General features: G+C 33.4%; 1 protein-coding gene across 1 annotated transcript in view; it reads left to right on the top strand.

Annotated features, from left to right (window-relative positions):
• Positions 1-339: 339 nt before the first annotated feature.
• Positions 340-21582, top strand: part of timeout (circadian regulator timeout) — a 273868-nt gene continuing 252625 nt past the window's right edge. The window contains exons 1-15 of the mRNA XM_076620676.1: positions 340-454; positions 908-1089; positions 1206-1359; positions 1438-1618; positions 1695-1826; positions 1887-1982; positions 2099-2262; positions 3742-3859; positions 5380-5642; positions 6072-6204; positions 6285-6439; positions 7774-7907; positions 7977-8127; positions 8231-8311; positions 15767-15864. Of these exons, the coding sequence (XP_076476791.1) occupies positions 996-1089; positions 1206-1359; positions 1438-1618; positions 1695-1826; positions 1887-1982; positions 2099-2262; positions 3742-3859; positions 5380-5642; positions 6072-6204; positions 6285-6439; positions 7774-7907; positions 7977-8127; positions 8231-8311; positions 15767-15864 (1954 nt within the window). The 5' untranslated portion in view covers positions 340-454; positions 908-995. The remainder of the gene's footprint in view (positions 455-907; positions 1090-1205; positions 1360-1437; positions 1619-1694; positions 1827-1886; positions 1983-2098; positions 2263-3741; positions 3860-5379; positions 5643-6071; positions 6205-6284; positions 6440-7773; positions 7908-7976; positions 8128-8230; positions 8312-15766; positions 15865-21582) is intronic.

Below are 21582 nucleotides of genomic sequence, written 5' to 3'. Positions count from 1 at the left end.
ATTTATTAAACAAATATATATTTCGTATTAAATTTGAATATATGTAACCGTTACACATTTACCTTTTATGTAATTTAATTTCTTAAACTATATTATCATTTTTTACTAAATAATTATCTCTTAAATTGATAAATAATTTGTACTTACCGAAGGTGTTCCTTCTTCTGTTACTGCAAATAATAAAAAAGTATTTGTACATTTCTATCAAATAAGTTATTATATTGTTGTCAAGAAATCGCAATTATTCATTCTTAGTTCAGTAGGAATCGAAAGCACTCTATCGGCCAATTTCGTAAAAGCATAGGAAACATTTTCCCGCGCATTTCTCATTACCTGTTGCGCGTTTGACGTGTCCGTGCTTGTAATTATTTTTGTACTTATTAAGTGTAGTGAGTGTTTTAATTGGTAGCGATAAGTGGCAATGATTACGTTAGTCCAGACTTTCACTACGCACGTGAGTGTTAATAATGACATTGTTAATAACTTATTTTATTCTGTTTTCGTTAACAAACCAAAGTTAACCTCAAATGCCATGCACGCCGGTTATTAGTATCTCGTGCGAATAGACATAAAAAACACAATTATGGTGATTTTAAACTATGGTTAATTATAGTAAATAAGGTTAAACTATGGTATTGTTTCACGTATTAATTAAAAAAACAGCATTGGTTTACTTATAATATTGATTTACTGAATATGTGATAAAAGTAAAATATGTTTAAGATTCATAAATTTAATTAAAGATATCCATAGAAATTAATGTTATTAGTACAAAATTTAAAATACTGATTTATAACATTTACATTTATTACAATTATGGGATTGTAATTATTTGACAATATTTTGGTTATTTCAGTAATAAAGCTATAGTGTCATTTTAATAGTTCTAATATATCGTTTATTGCAGGTGATCTAAAAATTCACTTGAATAATAATGTTTAGAATTCAATAGAAAGGAATATATACATACTTTCTAATCCGTTATAAATAAAATCATGTCAGATTACCTATCTACTGAACTTGCAGCTACGTGCGCTGCACTTGGTTATTATGATGGATCCAAGTATCATTTAGACAATTACTGTTTAGGTAAAAGTAGTTGTTACTTTTTTATGTGTGTCTTGTATACTAAATATTCATGAGTTAGTCAAAACTTAATTCATCGATACAAAGAAATATTATTAAAGTTATTAATTTCATAATAGATGTTATAAAGGATCTTATCAAATATTTAAGAAGAGACGATGAATCTCATACTGTACGTCAGTTTCTTGGTCAAACAAAAGTACTTCAAACTGATCTTATAAAAATTTTTGTTGACCATTACGATAAACTTGAACTTTGGGATGTATTACTAAGGCAAGTAATAAATTATTCAAAATATATTTTGTAACTTGCTATATATTATTTCACTCTAATAACATCTGATTTAATTAGGTTAATTATTAATATAACAAGTCCAGTTGTGCTGCTTTTTAATGAACAAATTCCTACTGACATAATGCAACGTACTATATACCTTAAACTAGTTGCATATACACAGTCATATAAAGTAGCTTTAATTGATGGACGTATATGGACAATACTTAGTAATCGTTTAAGTAAAATTCTTAAACTAGTAAGTTTATTAAGTTTGTAGATTTTATATGTATATTTAGAAATAAAGAAACAATACAATCCCTTTGTTCTTATAGGATAATGTAGAAAGGGGGGAAGAAAACGAAATGGTCATTGAAAGGATACTTATTTTTATTAGAAATGTTTTGCAAATTCTCCCAGATGAAAATGAAAAACGTGTTGATAATGATGCTACAGTTCATGATGAGGTATGATATTGAATGTAGGATTGCATAAGAATATATTTTTATATACTCTCTGCTCATTAGGTTTTATATGCACTTAATACATCAGGAATTGTTGATTTGTTAGTATTTATTGCTAGTAACAGAAGTGAACAACAATATCATTTGCAAGTTTTAGAGGTATGTGCTCGATTATATTAAAATGTGGTTATATTGTTTCAAACGTTTTATTTTTTCTCCGAAATAATTTAACTTTTAATAATTACTCATGTCTTATATACGTTGCATATTATTAGATTATATCGTTAATGCTTCGCGATCAAAGTGCGAGTGAATTAGCGAGGTCCGGCTTGCAACGTAGTCTTAGCGAAAAAGAAAAGGATGAAGAAACACTTTTAGCAGCTCGACTCAAAGAAAAGGAGAAAAAGATAGAAAGAGTGAGAAAATATGCAGAAGCTAGGTAAGTTTAATTAACTCTATTCTCTAATATTATTCTTTATTCTCTCTCTCTCTCTATATATATTTTTTTTACTTTTTTATTTGTTTCAATTTTTATGCAATAAAAACAGTTTATTCTTCATTTACGTATTTAGATAGTTTTAAAAAGTATGTTAAAGGACTAGATAAAAGAAAATAATAATATTCATACTCTTCTAGTTAATCTGTCTATAGTTTATTTAATACATCGAAACAATTTTGAAGATATTGCTTGTGAATATTTCGTTTTAGTAAGTCATTATATTTACAACTAAGTTATTGTAAATCAAGCATTTACGAACATAGTATGTTATTTTTTTTATTATTTTAAATATTGAAAACTGATCGTTTCTATATGTAAGGTGTAAATAGTTGGTTTTATTGCAAATTGTATAAACATATTACAATTATTTACACATAAATTTAATTACACATTTCGCTGAATATCCATGGCTCGGACGACAAGTTATTTTAACATACTTATAAGAAAATTGAGCACGAATAATATTGTGAATATAACAGGATAAACAGACGATTAATACCACTTAAGGGACATTGTTAAGGAAACATAATTTATTCCTAGTACTACATATGTAATAAACCTGACCCACTTTTTAAAGTAAGACCACGCACCATTTGAATAGATGCTTTTACCCACTTGTTGGGGAGTGCACGTGTTTTATTCTTGTGTCGTGCATTATTCACATCTTTTTGCTATGTTCCCCTATTTTCCGTAGAAAGCTTTTTGCAACTTGAAAAGAAATCAAAGGAGGTAGAGAGATTGATCTTTTCTCTCACACCCTATGAATCGATGGACAATGCTATCACAAGCGACAAAATGGCACCGTCCAAAACAGGATTTTATGTTCAATATTTCAAAGATAAAAGCTTTAAAAAATAGCAAAATTGAAAAATGTATCATTGATTTAGAACGTATTTAATCAAAATTAGTAAAAATTAGATATCAGAAATTTTATAAAATTTAAATATTTCAGATGGTTATTTGTAATTTTTTAGAAACTTGAATTTTTCTAATATTTGTCAAGTATTCACATATTCACATCTTTCTTTAAATAAACAATAAATAAATTTATTTTCAATATTTCTAGTTCAGTCTCTGATTTTGTTAATGCTTAAATTATGTATCTATTGTAGTTGATATAATGAACCGATTACACAAGAATAATAAAAACAAGAAATCGAAGACGATTCTCTGCCGCAAATAAATGTGCGAGGAAGAAAATGCATCTTCCTCGTTTAGCAAACTACCTGCTAGTGACAGCCGCCTTCCGTACTATTGATTAGATTTTCAGAAGTCATACATAAAATTGATGGGATTTTTTTTGGGGGTGGGTTTTTTTTGAGTAATAGGTTCTTTTTTATATCAAACAATTTACTTCGTTTTACTTATAATCAGGTATACGTAACAATCTTTTCGTTAATTATCTAATAATATGTTTAGACATTCACATTTTGGTGGAACTTACGTTGTGCAAAATATGAAAGCCATTGGAGAAAATCAGCTATTATGTCACAAACCATACCAGAAGATCGAGGCATTAAACTTCGGCCAAGATAAGGTAATTACTGCAGCCGTTATTGATATGAAATGATTCTGTTATGGTTTTCATTTCCTTTTTTTGTTTCTGTTTCCAAATAAAGGAAATAAACGTCAAACCAGAAAATGGTCAATTCAATTAATCTTTGGTTTCCAACGGTAGCTCTCATTAATGAATAAGTAGGAATGAAGGCTGGGTGGATTTGAATGAAAATACGGTTGTTAATTAAGGCTATCCTCGCGTAATTAGAACTGGCTCCTTGCTTAATGGTGCTGAAACATTTAAAACTAGGTCAGTGCTCTTTTCGCGGACGTTTCTCCTCCTTTTCTCTTGTCTCTTGTGTCCCGCTCGACTATAAAACGATCCTTTTCCTTCTTACATCGTTATTACCGTTTCCTTCGCAGAACATCCGTATTTGAAGACAAACTTTTCCTAGCTTGTTTTTTCGTAGCTCGTTTCATTATGAATTGTTATAAATCTACTGGGTCACATGCCTGACGGCTATCTCGAATTGAGGCGATCAGTGACTTCTGCCATATCTTTTATGGAATTCCACCAGTTTCCTTCTCTTGATCCCTTCCCTTCTCTGATCCCTTCTAAATTGTTATATAGAAACAATGAAAAGCATAAAGTCTATGTCATCTATTAAACGAAGTTGTATTCTATAGATTATTTCGCTAATCTTTTGTAATAAAGGTTACAAAATGTGATTTTATTATAACTTTAGATTAAAAAGAAGTTTTTCCGTTATAAATATACAACAAAATGTTAAGTTTAGTTTAACAGAGTGGTTAGAAGTTTAATATAACGGGCAATTTATTTTTTGTTTCTATAATATAATTTTGATTAGGATATAATGGATTTTTACAATGTAACAATCACCAAGACTTTTTAGACGCTTTTGATAATTTGAAAAAGAATGTTCTGAGCAAAAGTTCAGTACTTAATTGATAACAAACTGCAATACAAAAGAATTGTTCAGTAAAACCTGGGGTACTTCCACTGTTTGAAAATAGTCGTTTCACTTTTTAAGTATCTAGATAACAAATTTTGTTGATTTCTTTTTATATTGTAGCTTGCCGTTGGTTCAGTATCAATTAATTTTTATCTAGAACATTTTTTGTCAACTTATCTAAACGTCTAAAGAATTGTGGTGACAATTTTATTGCGTTGAATACCCTGTTTATCTTTCTTTATTGATGTAATATAAAATATTGGATACAGAACAATACATTGTTAAATGTAGTGTTTAGTGCAGTATTTTCCAGTATTTAGTATTTAGTATTAGCGCAATAAGATATATTCGTTACATTATCATCAATTTAAAAAGGATTATACTGGTACGATAAAACATTTGTGATGAAGTTTGTTTTCAGACAGTCAAATATTTAATACACATGTTTTCAATTCTTTCTTGTCGATCCTGAATAAAACGTATAATATCTATGTAATTAATAATAATGATAAGTATATAGATCTGTGTAACATAATTTTAAATACATAATAATAATAGTGTATATTTTGATTTCAATGCTACATAGAAAAAAGTGTCAAAACCGAAAAACAAACGTCCCATGTGGGATCCAAGGGGTGAACGTACATCTGCATTGAGTGTGAGGCTCATTTTGAAAGAATTTTGTATAGAATTCTTGAATGCTGCTTACAACCCCGTAATGAAATACGCAAAGTCCTGTATAGTCAGCGGAGCTCAAACCAATCAATCTGAAACAACTTGTTACTTATGGGCCTTGCGTTTTTTCATGGAGTTCAACCGCCATTACAAGTTTGAAGTAAAATATGTGAGGTAAGTCGGTGGAATTTCCTTATTTCGTAATAAAAGAAGGTACATTTTCAGAGAATAAACGTTGAAGAAAGGAAACAGAGATAGTTTTCGAACTCGTTTTACGCATCGTCGCTCTCTTTAGATTCTTGTCTTTGAGAAACATTTTCTAGCTATTTTCAGTGCAAGCGCCTTTACGTGCTCTGCTTTAAGCAACATGTATTGTTGGGATTTAAATTTTCCTTCCAACCAGTGCTCGTTGAACACTCATTATCATTCGAATCATGTAGAAATGTTAGCAATTTGTGATCTCACACGTACATACATACATATGACGTTTTTCTTATTATTTAAAGTTTGTTTTTAAGAATTTATCAAAAATTAGAGACTAATGTATCGTTGTATTTTGTTGTATGTTTGTATGTTTGGTTTTTTCTACTAATTTATCAACAGCGAAACAATATCCACGGAAGTATTTCATTTAGTACAAAGACAAATGGATCATTATTACGAGATGATAATTACTGACAAAAAGAGAATTCCCCTTTGGTCTCGTAGATTACATTTAGCATTGAAAGCGTATCAGGTGAGGAACCGAGTATTGATATTTGTTTTCGTTTGATAGATGCATGGAACGAAATATGTTTTTTCTTTTTGTTATTATAGGAACTTCTGTACACTCTAATGGCAATGGATCAAAGTACAGATCGTGGTGTTAGAGAATCCAGCAAGGTTATTAAGAGTAACGTGTTTTATGTTCCGGAATATCGGGAAACGATTCTTTCTCTCCTTCTCTGTTTCGACGAGGTTAAAATGTCTCGGTTCGTATAAAAGATTCTCTGTAACATAACATGAATTTTAATGTTGCTAAATGATAAAAGTATTTCAAACATTGAGATGAAACAGATCTGTATTTAATAAAATTTAAGTGATTAGATAATGAAATTTTTAACAAACATTTTTGGCACAATCAATATTCAATTAATATCATAAATTACACACGAGCGAATTCTGCTGTCATGAAAAATTTATCATCTAATTTGTATATTAATAAACAGTTCCGTTATTGAATGCTCGGAATATGTATTTGTTTTTTCATCACATATTACTGTTATTAAATGATACAATTATGGGAAACATTTATTAAAAGAAGTAATGCTATTATAATAATCTCCAAAATGTAATGTTAAAAGATGATTAAAAGATGAACAAACTTGTTACACAACTAATAATTCAAAATTTTTTCTTTCATATAAAGATTCAGAAATTGTTAGTTTAAGTCGGAAAGATAAATGTTTAATGCTTTCTCAGGGATTTTAAATATCCTATAGCGAAAATTAATGATGTAATTTACTTGTGAAATATTTAGTTAGTTTTACTATTTCATGCTCTGGGTATCTGTTTATCGGGTAGATAGGAGTGGAAAATGAAAAACTGTTTGCTAAAAGTTTTATCTACTGCAGACAGATTGATTCACTTTCAAATCAATCGGCTCGAACAACGAGGGAGCTATTTCTCGTACTTTCTTGCTTCTTTTCGACTGCACCCCCTCCCATTGCGTCCTCCCCTCGCTCTTGTCTGGTCCTCCTCTTTTCTTTTTCGCTTCTTGCTGGAATAAACAACTTCTATCGACCTTCCGGCCGGCGAAATGGGAAAAGACGACGGCCGTTCAACTTTTCGTGAGTTTGACGGGTTTTCCACTACGGAAATGTAAGGTCGGAGCACCATACCGCGATATCATCGTTACTTTGACGTCTTAGTGACGCTGACGAAAACAAGACTTGACGGGTGCAGCAAACTTCGTTGCTGATGTTACGACTTGCAAACTGTACATACAACAGAACTGTATTAATTTCACAGCGGGTATTGTTTCATTTGAAGCGACGCGACGTTTCGAATGAGAATCTTATTGAACTGTAAGTATTTAAGTATAATTGGGAGGTGAATAAATAGGTATAAATTGATACGTAGATATTATTACATTTTAATACTCAATATACCTACGTATATATGTATAATACATGAATAAAACTTCGTAATTTTTTTTAATGAAATAAATTGTAAAAACTCTATTCTTTTTTTTAATTTTTCACACTTCATTTAATTTTTAATTAGCCCTGTATGTATTAAGTGAAACGTTTTTATTTTTTTTTAGACAATATTTGATTGATCTCACTACAACAGCACACATCTTCTTAAAAATGTTGAGCAATTATTGTGGGAGAAATAAACGTAGTGTAATAGTCCAGAAAGTGAAACCAACACGACACAAAAGAACAAATAAAAAAAGTAAGAAACGAAATATTATTTCCTCTCAATTTAAATAAGGACATGCTTTCTAATATCAAACGTGAATAGAAGCTGTACAGAAAGAACAACCTCCGGTTCGAAGCTTAGAAGAACGTTGGGACGAAGTTAGTTCCCAGCTATCCATTGTAATGCAAGAAGGAACGATACCGCAAGTTATACCATTTGATGCAACGTTAGATGTACCTATAGATGATCAGAAGTATGTTTATGTTACTTTATTCGATTATAACGATATTGGCAAATTGAAGTTGAATGCAAAGAATACTCTTATTATGTCATGTTGATTGTTTCCTTGGTTTCAGAGTTGATGCAATGAAGAGGGTCCAAAAGTTACTACGGTCGAAGGATCTGGAGCAAGCTATTGGACTTATTCGTGCAGCAAGGTAAGTGCACTATTTGTTTTGAACAGTAATTCTATGAAAATTGTTGCGTATTTTTAAAGATCATCTCATAGAATAATTAGTATTTATTTTATGAACTGATCCTGATATGAATGTGACATGTTAAAATAAGTGTCACTGTTATCGATTAATATTCTTCCTACTGTCGTTTGTTTAAAATAATACTTACTTGAATATGATTATCAGTTCAAATTATTGAAATTATGAATAGAGAACAACATGAATGAAGCATGAATTTAAAAACTAAATTAATATATTAATGATAAATAATAATAATAATCCATCTTGTACTTTAATTTGCATATTTTTACGTATATATTTTTGTATAGGAAAAAATTAGAAAAAATAAAAAATAGTAATTAAAATCTTAACGTTTTATTAGTGACATAAATATTTGTGATTGTAATTATTTAACACGTTGTCTTTAAAATTTGACACTTAGAAGAAATTTGGTGACTCTTTAATGTAGCATTAACATTTGTGCGATTGTGGTAGTATAGATTTCATTACTTCTGTTATCTTTAGTGAATATATATAGGAAAATTGTAGTACAAAATATGGAGGAATGTTTTTATTAACAAAGAGATTCGATATTATCACGTCCTTCTTGTTGGTATGTGGCATGCCTTGCGAATATACAATCTTTTTGCCACAAAAATCTACGAGCGTGCTAAAAAAGTGATTAAAGTTTGGCCTATTTCACGCCGTCGCGTCAAGGTATTCGATCAATTTCCATGACGCCCTGCCTCTAGGGAGTAACTTCTTGATGTGCGCGCGATATGCATATTAGTGAAAGTAACTTTCTCGTCTTCCATTTGTCAAATAAAATAATCTCAGTATATTTAAACTGTTATTTCATAGCCTGGAGTTAATTGATCTGTCCGAAATTTTATTTATAATGAAATCTTTCTTTCTTATGTGGAAAAGCTTTTGATTGACAATTTACAGTTAACCATCACTCATTTCTTGCAACTTATTACAAATCGATGAATAAACATTAGCTTAAGAGATTTTAGTATATTCATCATTCGTCATTTATTTAGTATATTCAATCAAATATTGCAGCCTGAACAATAATTTAATATGAAATAATGGTAATGTATTTGTAATACATTGTATTTCAATAAAGTATAATGAGTCAGATTTAATATAATATATTGTACTACAGTGTTTGTAGAAATTAGAGTTAATATTATAAATAGTAGAAGTTAAAGAATTAATATTGATTCCTTTTTTATGGTGTGTTTACATTCATAATTTTAATAGCCCAATTGACTTCAGCATATGAAGTACCTCTTCAATCGCATTAAAGGGATTAATTTCATTTCACAAATATAAGGCGGCGTGGTTAGTTCCGCCAACATATCGCGCTAGAAGTTCCTAGTTATTGCACACCATGCAACGATCTTGGATATCGTCGTACCGTGAGATAAACTTTTAATCACCTCTGGAACAACTTAAGCCTTTAAACACCTTTTTAATACATTGACAGTTTGTTGTGTTAAAGACAAAAATCGTGTACGTGTTATCTGGGATACATATTATACATAATACATATTAAGACATAACAAAATTTGATCTTTCTTTGTAAGAGCTGTGATATGCATCATTTAAGGTACATGTTCATGACATATATAGATATAAATTGTCTTTAATTTAGTCGCTTATTTTAGCCATTGTTTTTTATGAATTTAAGAACTATCTTATACATATGTATTATCATATCTTATAAAATTCATTTGTATTGCGTAAGTTGTCTTTTTTAAAGCAATAATGTTATTAATAGTATTACAAATTTTAGTTATATTTGTGAATAAGCAGAGAACAAATTTATGGGTTAAGATATTAAACAAAATCTGTTGAAAACTAGAGAGTTCGTATACCATTCTATTCTCTATCTCAAGAATTTTCTCCTGAATAATTTTATAATAATTAATAATATCTTGTGAAACAGGGTTTGATATCATCCTATATCAATATTATTGAATGTAAACATGTATGTAATTACAATTTACATGGCTGTAATTAATCACATCGATATTTATTCATAATGTACATACTATTGCATAGTAATGAGTTTCCCTATATGTCAATTTTATATTACGTAATTTACTCACAGGAATAGCTTAATTATTATCGATTTTAGACAAATCGCTAGAATGAAAAGCTGATAAAGTTACGGAAAGTATTTAATTGCATTGCTGTCTTTCATGCTTAACCTGCGAATACAAAAAGCGATTTTTTCACTCCATTTGATGTGGATATGAACAATGCTCAGGGCTAAAAATGTCATTTATGCGAAGAGATGAATAAGAGCCACTGAGCTGAAAATAGCATTCAGGTTGATGACAGGTCACACGCGGCGAAATTTCTTCGCATTTGACTCACAGCATCTCTGTGGTCGACCAATCATTGATTTATATGCCGTAAGCCAGAGGCGAGAGTTTCCCAATGTATTCAACAAAATGGTTTTCGGTTTTCTTGCTAATCTCTACCTTTTTCGTGGTTGAGTATAAAATATACGTTACAGCTACGAGCTGAGTGGTTCGGAATATCTGTAATGTTGTATAGACACATAGGTGGTTTGCTAAAGCTTTATTTTGCCAAAGTTGCGACATGCTAAATGTACTGTGTGTGGGAATTAATAATTAACTTAAACGATCCTAGTTCCCTTAGTGATAATTATTTCTTACGCTTTAAACTTGCCACTTGTAAGTATTCAGACATTTCAGTTATGCATTCCTTTATTTTCGTTCAACTGACTAAATGAATTCTTTGTTGAATGGAGGAAGCAGATATGCCATATTAACTTCATGCAACATGTCGGTAGTACTTTTTAAGAACAAGATATCGAATATGCAAGGAATCGAATGTATTCAGTACTGAAAGCTCGTGTTAGTGACTGTCGCTCATTTAATCGAAGTGTTTATATTAAATTATTCAGAGAGGTCTGTTTCATGGAAACATTTGATTTTTTCAGCGTTCGTTTTCTTTAGAAGCCTGGGCCAATTAATTGGCTAGCTGGCAAGTGTTTACTCTTCCACTGATATTTACATTGCATTAAATCTGAAAGGGATGGTCCGTTCTTGAAATATGTCAATGCATGTTGGTTCATCTCAATGAGTCCTAAGCGGTACTGAACCCTGTCCCTTTGAAGTGTTCTGCCTCTAAATATACTCACGAGTCTTTTCCCTTCGTTAAGTTGTTTCTCCATTCCGTTCCATCGATCCTTCTGGCTGGTAGCCTTAATCGCCGCTTCGATGGTTTCGCGGGAGCAGTATACTTTGGAGATGAACTCGTTGACGCGAAAATGAGTTCTTTGCATTCACTTCGCCTTCAAAGAGTTTCATTTTTATAACAGTGCGTCAGTTATATCTATTCTTACAATTAATTGCTAGATTAATACCTCTTTTGTCGATGAACTCGTTGATGCGGAAACGAGTTCTTTGTATTCACGTTGCGTACAAAGGGTTTCTTTTTTATAACAGTACGCCGGTTATAAGTCTATTTTTACAATTAGTTACTAGATTAATAACATTTTTGTCGAATACGATATTCATCTATCCTGTGTGTATTGCATTTCATGGCAAGTTACCCGCTAATTAACTTTGTAATATATATTTAGCTAAAAGGATTTTCAATTACGCAGTTCTTTCTGATCTTAAAATTACTTCAAGACACGTTGAAGAAGTATCTTAATTTCAGTGAATGAGATTTCGTGCAAGTTAAAGAGCTTTCGTTGCAGTTAACACACGTCTCAAAGGCACTAGAGTAAAATTGCCGAAACAAAAAACTGCTTCATCGTGAGCGGTCTTTCTCGTAAAGCTAGGGAGTTATAGCCCTTCCTACAGATTTTTCTTTAGGCGGTATCATCACCGCAGTACTTCTACGTAGTACTTTAGGAGATTGTTCGTAATATTCCATCGTCCATTTTATGGGGTAAGCTTTGCCATAGCCGGTACACAATGGAAGCTTCTGGTTCATGCCGACCTTGTGCATACAACGGGATAAAAGGAAGCAGCAGACTGTTGACTATGTAGCATATAGAGGTAGGCTCGGAATAAGAGATATTAATAACACATTTCTGATAATCTGGTGGTATTACGGTAAACAGTATAATGCTTTGAATTTCCTTTTATTCGTATATCTACGTAGCACAGGTACAGCTTGCCCTTGAGAAGCATGGAGAGTTTCCAGTGATCGTGTTCCGTTTGCCTAGCAAATACTCTCGTCGTTTAGATACTGACTCAAATCCTCTAATTTTCTACTTACACCATCTGCATCGGTGCCACCGGCAAAGTGTGCTGACTTTGGTTCAGGCTTGGATAACTCAAAGTCGCAGGATAATTAAGGAGAAGAAGCGTAGCTTTTAGCCCTTTTCGTGTTAAACGAGGAGGAGTAAGGCGAATAATCAACGGTCTTATTTGCGTCTTAAAAGTTGGAGTTTTCTTTGGTTTGAAGGGTAGATTCTACCGCTGTAATTAGAAGCAAATGAAAATTGCCAAATTAGATACATGGATGAAATTACAATGTTCACCTAATTTGCATTGCATTTTTCAAATTAAAACATTGCCGGATTATTATTTTGAGAATTTTGTTACGATTTTATTTGATTAAAAATGTAATATAATGGTCGTAGAATATGCTTTTTATTGATAATCGTCTAGATTTATAGGTAGATACTATCTGTAGTATTTTTGGATCGATTCTTTGTTATATACATCTTTCTTATTGTTCTAAATTAGGGATTTAGCAATTTGTAATTATGTTACGAGCGATTCGAGCCTTGAATAACTTAATTTCAAGCATTTTTCGATTTCGAATTGAACAAAGCCAATCTACCTCCGATAAGTTGTGCTATTCTGACCTCGAACTAAGAGATGAACCTGGTCTTGAATGTTCGAGTGTCAAGGACGAAAATTGACGCGTTGAAATTATTCGTTCCGTGTCTGGCAAAGGAGGTAGTTCGGACGATGGGATTGGGAGGTTGGTTGAGGCGCGTCTGAGAGATTCCATTGTCGCGGGACTTCAAATCGGGGGATAATGGGGATTGTATGGTACTGGATTTCTATTCAGACAGCCAGCAGCAGCGACCCCATACGAGCCACTTCTTCTGCCCTGGGGACAGCACGTAACCTCCCTTCTCTCCTCGACTCCCTCCTTCTGCATCTTCACCCTTTTCCTACCCGCTTATTGGATTCTCCCTCCAAGTCAGGGATTTTGCACTCTCGAAAGTAGCCAGACTTTCCTGACCTGCGGCTTGACATGCTCCATAAACGGATTAGGTTTTGTTGTAGGGAAAATGAGATGTGTTTTGCAATACGTTTTTGGCAATGCGTACATGACAGTGTTCATAGATGTTAATGCTTGTACATTGTGTTTCTTTATTAGTCCTTGTATTATGTAGAAGAAGTGGAGATATTGACGAAGACAATTTTAAGTAGCCAATGCTATTTTTTAATATAGTTGCCGGAAAAGATAATTCTTTTATGGAAAGGAAAATTCTTTTATGTAGATTTGTGTAACTAAATAGATAATTTAATATTAATAATTATGCGATTGTTTTTCGGTAAAATAAATGGCACGGAATGATTAAGACCACTAATACTAACTGTATAAGAATTATCTTCTTTATATTGTATCGTACAATCTATACTGTAACAAGCAACTCGAATAAGGAGAGTGCAAGCCCCGGAGAATGCTGATTTGGCTAAGCTCGCATAATGACAGTACCATTCATTGGTATTATTATGGTAACATGATAAGCTGGAATTCTGAAACAGGGTAGCTATATTTATCGGGCAAATAGTGTGCCACTATGCACGTCTACTTCTAACGTCGACTTCGTTGTCCAATCACGTTTCGTCGTCTCTAGCGTTCTCTTTGATGATACTCTCCTTTCAGAATATTTCTACGTGCAGCAGTTTTTTAATGAAAATTCAAGGCAGGCGAAGACTTCCTGAAAAGCCAGCCACCATCTAGCACAGGGTTAGGAATCTTCCGCCATTAACTACACCCTTTTTCATGAGTGTTCCGTCAAGGTGAAGGCGTGATTTTAGCTTTGTCCTCTGGTCACGTACAAGGACTTTCCCCTTTCCTTGATGCTTTTGGATTCTCACAGGGAATAGAACTTTCGTAAAACGGACAGGTTCTCTCTCTCGCTCTCTCTGTTCCTGACTCTTATGTTTTATGAAGGACGATCTTCATGCGGAGCAATTAGTATTTCCTCCACCCTGTTTACTGAAGGCAGTATGTAGCTTTGTTTCGTGTAGCTCATCTTCAAATTAAGCTTACCAGTCCGTTTTATTACTCATATTTAACAAGCCTGCTTTTGAAATGTCAATTCCTATCTCTTGCTTCCTTTCCTTCTTAGTGGATCTACAAGTAACGAAAGAAAATTTTGAACATCGTTTTCTATTGAGATTTGCATTGAACGAAAACATCTATGAGATAGTGTTTTTTTTCTAAGATAAGCTTGGAGAATAAATTCAATGAAATTTGAGTGGATCGCGAAGCAGCTGTGCCATCGTCTCCCTGAGAATCTTTCTTCGTACGGTTTTTTATTCATTTTCCACGCTCGGGGCTGACTTCACCACCTTCTACCTCTGGATATTTTAGAACACAGGCACTTCGTGGACGTTATGCATGTATGTACACCGACGACGACGATGGCCGAAGGTAGATGGAAGAATAGAGGGTTGGGCGTGAACACTTGACGTAAGCAGCCGGATGTTGGCGTAGATCGCGGTGAGGTTCTCGTACTCGAGGGAGCCTTCTACGAGACCCATTGAGATTGCCACTCGGACCTCTTCTCCTATCTCTCCCTTACCCTTTTGCTACTTTTCATCGTCTCGTCTTCCGTGTCTTTGCTACGTATGCTACTCAAGATAATGAAACACGTCATTAAGTGTCTCGCTTTGTTCACGCTAATCTCATTCCGCAATATACGTGTTACTTCTTTTGCCACGTTCGCATAAATGTTAGAAGACCGTGTCGGGGAAGTTTTGCAGCCATGGAATATTTTTAATTTTCCATATTTACAATTTCCCCGGATAATTCTTGGAGTGTATTTTAGTTTAAAATTCAGAAGAAAGTTACATCTCGTTAGTAAAGGTCGTTTTCATGATTTGAGTTGAAATTGTATATTCTTCCATGCATTGATTTAACAATATATCTGTTTCTTTTTGTAGTAGAAAATTAACTAAATTTTCTATGAAATATATTTTCTTTGTGTGTTGTACGTATAATATAGTACGGTTCCACTTAAAAGATAGTTGCAATGTTTTATAATGCTTGAAGGTCTCGCGAACCTTTAAAGCATTTGAGTATACGCTTAAGCAATATGATATTTAATAAGGGATAGAATTATCGATTCCAAACTTCTTGTTGTAATAATAAGGTAGGAATCTTGGCTGAATGTAGAAAATCATTTCGCAGGGAAGTCTGGCCCGAGAACGACAGTTTCGGAAGTGCTAATATTACGTCGGGGGAGGAGTTTCTAGCGCTACGGGAAATCTTCTTCGCAGACTTGGGCGGTGAGTAACATTTTTGCATCTGGTGTGAAGTGTTTTTGTTTGGTTTTATGTAACCATATAATATATTTGAATATATTTGAATCTGTCGATTGTTTAATAATTAAAAAATAACGAAAACTCAATAATCGTAAAATTGTCAATTTTATATCACTAACATGAACATTTTAGATTTTTTTTAAATATCACAGTAATTATTCTAAATATACATACTTACATATACATACTTAATATACATACTTAGAAACAAAATTTGTTATCATCGCGGCACGCATTTGAAAATATTTTTTAACCTTGAAACGGAGGTGAAAGCATCGTTAGCCGTAATCTCTCTTTTCCGTTTGTAGATTTTCAACAATTTTTAGCACATAGCATGATACAAATTCTTAATATACATGAGAATTTCGATCGTAGTAAATTGGTCCTCGAAAAGAAAACTTAATTCCTGGCTATCACCGTATCGCCTCGAATATCGTTTAAATTAAATTCTGCAAAATATCGCGCTAATGAGATTCTAGGAAATGAGACGACATACATATATTTGCAATCTCCAGTAGGGAGCTTGAGATAAAGTTAAAACTTCGTACTTTGAAAGCAGTGGCCGTTACTTTTTGCGCGACCCTCTACTCATCTTCCCATGGGGATTGCTTGTATAACTTGAATTTATCGAGAAAATTATATTCTCTGTATACATAGACCCGCGAGAAACTCGTGGGTGCTACTTTTGGTGGCGTATGATTATAAGGTGAAAAGTCTCTTATTACATTCGAATGTGAAAGTAATAAGTTGGCCAATTTAAATTCGTGGAGATTTCGTAACTAACCGTATTTATTGAACTAAAATCTGATTCCTTTTATGAAATTTCTTTGCGGTCTAATGTCACGATGTTATCGTTGGTGTCAACTTTCAAAATGTCGTTTTATTTCATTTGCACGTTACGTGCATTCTTGCGTGCATTCACACGATGCTTTATGATAAGTAGATACGGACGATTAACGCAAATCCTCCGAGTACGAAAATTCTCCGTAATCGAGCATGCACTGCCGTATATTTATTTACTCAAGCGTTTGAAATTTTAACGTAATCGCCCGGAGCTTGTAATAAAATAGTTCTGCAAACGACGGATTCAAATATTCATTCTCACCTTTCCTTTTTCCCTCTTTCGCTTAAATTTCCGTAAGAATAAATTAACGAGCTGCTGGATACTCGTGCTAAGAAGATATTAACAGAGGAAAAACTTATAAACACGTAATTTTACTCAAGGGGAACACCTGCGGGACCGGTTGTAATAACTGGCACGTACATCATGACACAAATTTAATTAAATACACCCTCGGTATTCATTTCACGCTTCTAATTTATGTATGAATAACTATGTTGTGTAACCACCGAGATTTCATGACGTTCCATCTTCCGAAATGTATTTATCTATGTTTATTAACGGAGCAACAATGGCCATACCGCTCTGAACGTTTCAATGGGATGTTATGCCTTTTCATTTCGATTCTCCCCTTTGTGTCTTTTGTGACGTGTTGGCCGCCTTTCTTAATGAAAATAAATTGAAATACATCATCACGAAAGAATATTTTAATTAGATGTACGAGTATAATGATTCGCGAAATACGGAATTGTCAAATTTTCAAACATAAAATCAGATAGCTATTGCTACGAGATACATTAAAAAATTATTCTTTTGAGAACGATGATCGTAAAGTAGATGCTATGTTATATCTTGGGTTAGTTTGACGTAGAAATTTTTATTTACAATACGAATGAACTAAAATTGATTACGGTTTGCGCTTATTCCTTATTTTTGGTATTATGAGCGTAATGCATATTGCTCAGTTAAATTGATTGACATTGATCGTATAGTCTGTTGCATATGCTTTCCTCGTTAGCGTATTCAGTGTTTTCGGTGTCTACATGACGTACAAATGCATGTGGATTTAGTAGAAAGTAGATGTTATACAATTATAGGACTTTATTTTAAGGAATATGTGAACAATTTCTTCGACATAAATGAACAAAATTAAAATATCAACATTTGTCTCATTATTAATCGAACTTTTATGATTTCATGAATATTACGCAATATTTGATGTATATTTTACTGTATGCACGCGTTTGTATGTAGATATTTCGTGCAATTAATTCAAAGTTACAATTCTCATTCTATTTTTTTTTTTAATTCGCGTTTTCATCGCATTAATTGCGATGTTTTTTACATCGTTTAAGTATATATAGCAGGAATATTTTAGAAGGGTCAAGTTATTGCTAGGTGTTATCTCGATCTGCATATATATATCAGAGGAACTGACTGGTCTTGACACAGACTAAAAAATAGAAAAATGAATCGAGTGCACGGAACAGGAAGAGAAATAGCAACAGGGCACGTTCAACTTGCTATTATATATTTGAATCACAAGGTGTGTTTCATGCAATAGAGCGAAACGAAATCAGCTGATTCTGCGCCGAGTTCGCATGATTCGATCGTTGCTGTTCCTCGTTTCGCCTATGCTCTTGTACTTTATGCACACCGGTACTTGTATTTTGCGACTTGGCCGTGTCCTGATGCGTTTGCATCTGCCGCGCATAATGGAGCGTCTGTTCCGCGTTGATAAAATGTACTGCAAAAATCGGAGTATATTTCACGAGATAGACCTGTCTCCTTTTTTGTTTTTACACCAAGATAAACGTTCCGCTTACGGCGAGAAAAATTAGTCGTCAGGGAAATCTGAATTTAGTCGGGAACTAGTATAACTGCGGGCAGTGTACAATTTTTTCTCTTGATCATGCTACATTTTACAATTTTATTATGGATATATAAACAGAAAGGGATTGATATCCTGCGAGTAAAATTCGAGCAATCGGTTCGAACGAAATCTTTTCCCGACACTGATACTTAGCTCTATTTATTAAGAGAAAAGGGAAATTTTAGAAGCAAGTATACCTATATATTCGACGAATTTGCTCGGCAAGTTTCTAAAACGACGGCCATTTGGCGTACAATCTCTCTGATAAATGTATTTTTCTTTTTATAAATAATCGGTGATCGATAGAGCCGGATATCTTGGAGCCAGTCGAAAGGTTTTTATTTATACATGTCCTTTACGTTGCCTTGGAATGGTCTTCGCGTAACATTTACCAAATATACGTTTCGCTGAATACTACTTTCGTGTGAAGTATTGCAGTACAGGCAAGGAAGATGCGACATTCTGCAGTGCAATTTTTCTCTCGCCCTCGCGCGATTCTAACTTGTTGGACTGAATACTTGATGGATGTATCAGAATAAGGAAACTATAAGTTTCCCACTGGAGGTCGAAGGTTTGATGAATGAAAACCGAATTGAAAGTCTCGTCTGTACCTTAGAGTGGAGCTAGCAACGATAGAATTTACATGGTACCCTAGGAACGAACCCTACCATATGTCCGCCGTTCATCTTGTTTTCATTCTTGCCAGGTTTTACGCTCCATAACTTAGTGTCTTCCAGCAAGGTATCTTCTGACCTTTTTATACGTTTTGTTTTATACACCACTGGCTCGAAGCGCGTGTAATGTTTCACTGCTTGGCTCGGGTTCTCTTAGACATGCAAACCGTACAAGAGGGTGGCAATCTCTCGCCGATGTAGTAGAATAAGCTTGTTTACCTGTTTCCTCGTCCGTCAGATTTCTATCCCTCCGAAATCACCTTTGTGACAGCTTTTTCGGGAAGGGCTTCTACGTGCATCGAATGGCGATCTGATCACGTTAGGAATTGTGTTTCGATGATGATAGAGTGCAAACGAGGCCAGGAAAGTTTTGCATTCACCCAAGTGTTCGTATATTCAAATTTTATTTCACATATTCTGAATTGCACACCATCTCCTCAGTTTATGCATTCACTATGCAACGTTATTTAATAGACTTGGGAAAAAAGATTTCCATTATGGCAATGCCAATATTTTTCTTACCCTCGTTATAATAGCTTCGTGTACGTATCTTAGTTGTATATACACCTTGTTATTAATTATTAAACAATTTAGTGACAAATTACTAAAATGTGCAAAGAAGTATTTGGTTGGCAATGTTGTTGTTTCATGAAACTCAAATGTTTACTAGCTATCTCTTAGTCGTAGATTATTTATTATATTTGCCGAGTACTATGCCATTAATCATGTACAATATATGTATATGCATAACTACAGTTGGTCACAGAATTCAAAGCGCCAAGTTAAAAAAAAGAAAAATGCATTTTGTTATAGAATTACGTACATTTATATGCCAATATAAAATAATTGAATTTATTCGGTACATTAAAGTATTTCCGAAAGAAATGACAAAGATCTAATGTGCTTAACTGACAAAGGTCTTGAAAGGAAATTACATCAGAATTTACGAAACTTTTGTCTGTATTAATGTCTAGAATGTATTATGTAATATTACGTTGTATCTGCCTTTTTATAAGATTTTATTTTATATCCTTTTATCTCTCCTTTCATGTGTAACAAGTCGTGTTATTTGTAGAACTAATATCTTTGTTACGATATTTCACTTTTAAGAGATGTATGTAAATTTCTCTGTCTGACAATATACGTTTCGCGACAATAATTTTTCAATCTGTCAAAGTCATCACGGATCTTAAATGAGATAATAGAAGCATAATTGAAATTACGAATTACGAACGTAAATAAACTAGTGGAATATTGATTATTATTTCATTTGATAAATTACATCATATTTAATTTGTCAATTCCAAACGAAGTTTAAATTAAAAGATGAACGTATGTTTGACGTACCATACATCTTGGTCCATTTTATTCTGTAAAAACAAAATTTATGCTAGGAAATCGGAAATTGGGAATACGTACGCATCGTTTCGCTTCGTAAAATTATTTTTTGATTCGACCAATCTGTTAACGGTTTTCAACGTACACTAGTCTGGGAATCATAACTTGGAAGAGTATCTCTGATTGCATCAAAAGTATGGTCCACCTAAGAAACGAGATCAGTATGGTACGTTAGTGAGGTGGAAAAGTGGTTTCGAGAGACTTACCTGGAGAGGTTTATTGAAAAACTTGTTCCCTGCATCGAAGAAATATAAAATCGTGAAAGGTCTCCCCGAATTGCGTGGAAAATAGGGGTGACTAAACTACTGTACTTCCAATATTCCGGTTTCTTCATTCAACGTTCGTAGACGCATGACAGAAATATTATTTACCCAAGGACCAGGTGAAAAATGTCGTACAATTTTTCATGTAATTGTTCGCGTCGCTTTTTATCCTCCTGTCGAATGTTATTTATTATCAAAGTTCTCTCCGATTTATTTATAATCCTGTTATTTATGAGGACGGCTCGGTATCGTTAATTTAATTTCTTTTTTCACTTTGGAAATCAGTATCGACGAACTGTCACATTTTCGATAAAATATGAGCTATCATCCACACCCGTTACAGCCTGTCGTTGAACGATGTTGGGCAGAATAACCAGTCGATCGCTCTTTAGCACCTTCATGCAAATGTATCTCGAAAGAAATTTTATTATCTCTAACCTGGCAAGTGGCGTGTGTCTGTTTGCCCGTTCTGCTGCACATTGCTCAAGAAACAATGACCGGTTCGAACCGGTCGCTTTGAAACGCTCGAGGTGTACTACAGGCGGAAATTTACACTCTCGCTCAGTTGGTTGATCACCACCATATGTCTACATGTCTGTATCACCCTGACGTTGCGTTGCTCCTACATGCTAG

Source organism: Bombus vancouverensis, chromosome 8 (genome assembly GCF_051014615.1).
Source record: "Bombus vancouverensis nearcticus chromosome 8, iyBomVanc1_principal, whole genome shotgun sequence".
In the NCBI taxonomy this organism is placed as follows: domain Eukaryota; kingdom Metazoa; phylum Arthropoda; class Insecta; order Hymenoptera; family Apidae; genus Bombus; species Bombus vancouverensis.
The sequence above is the reverse complement of the archived record's forward strand: the minus strand, read 5'-3'. Positions and strand labels throughout refer to the sequence as shown.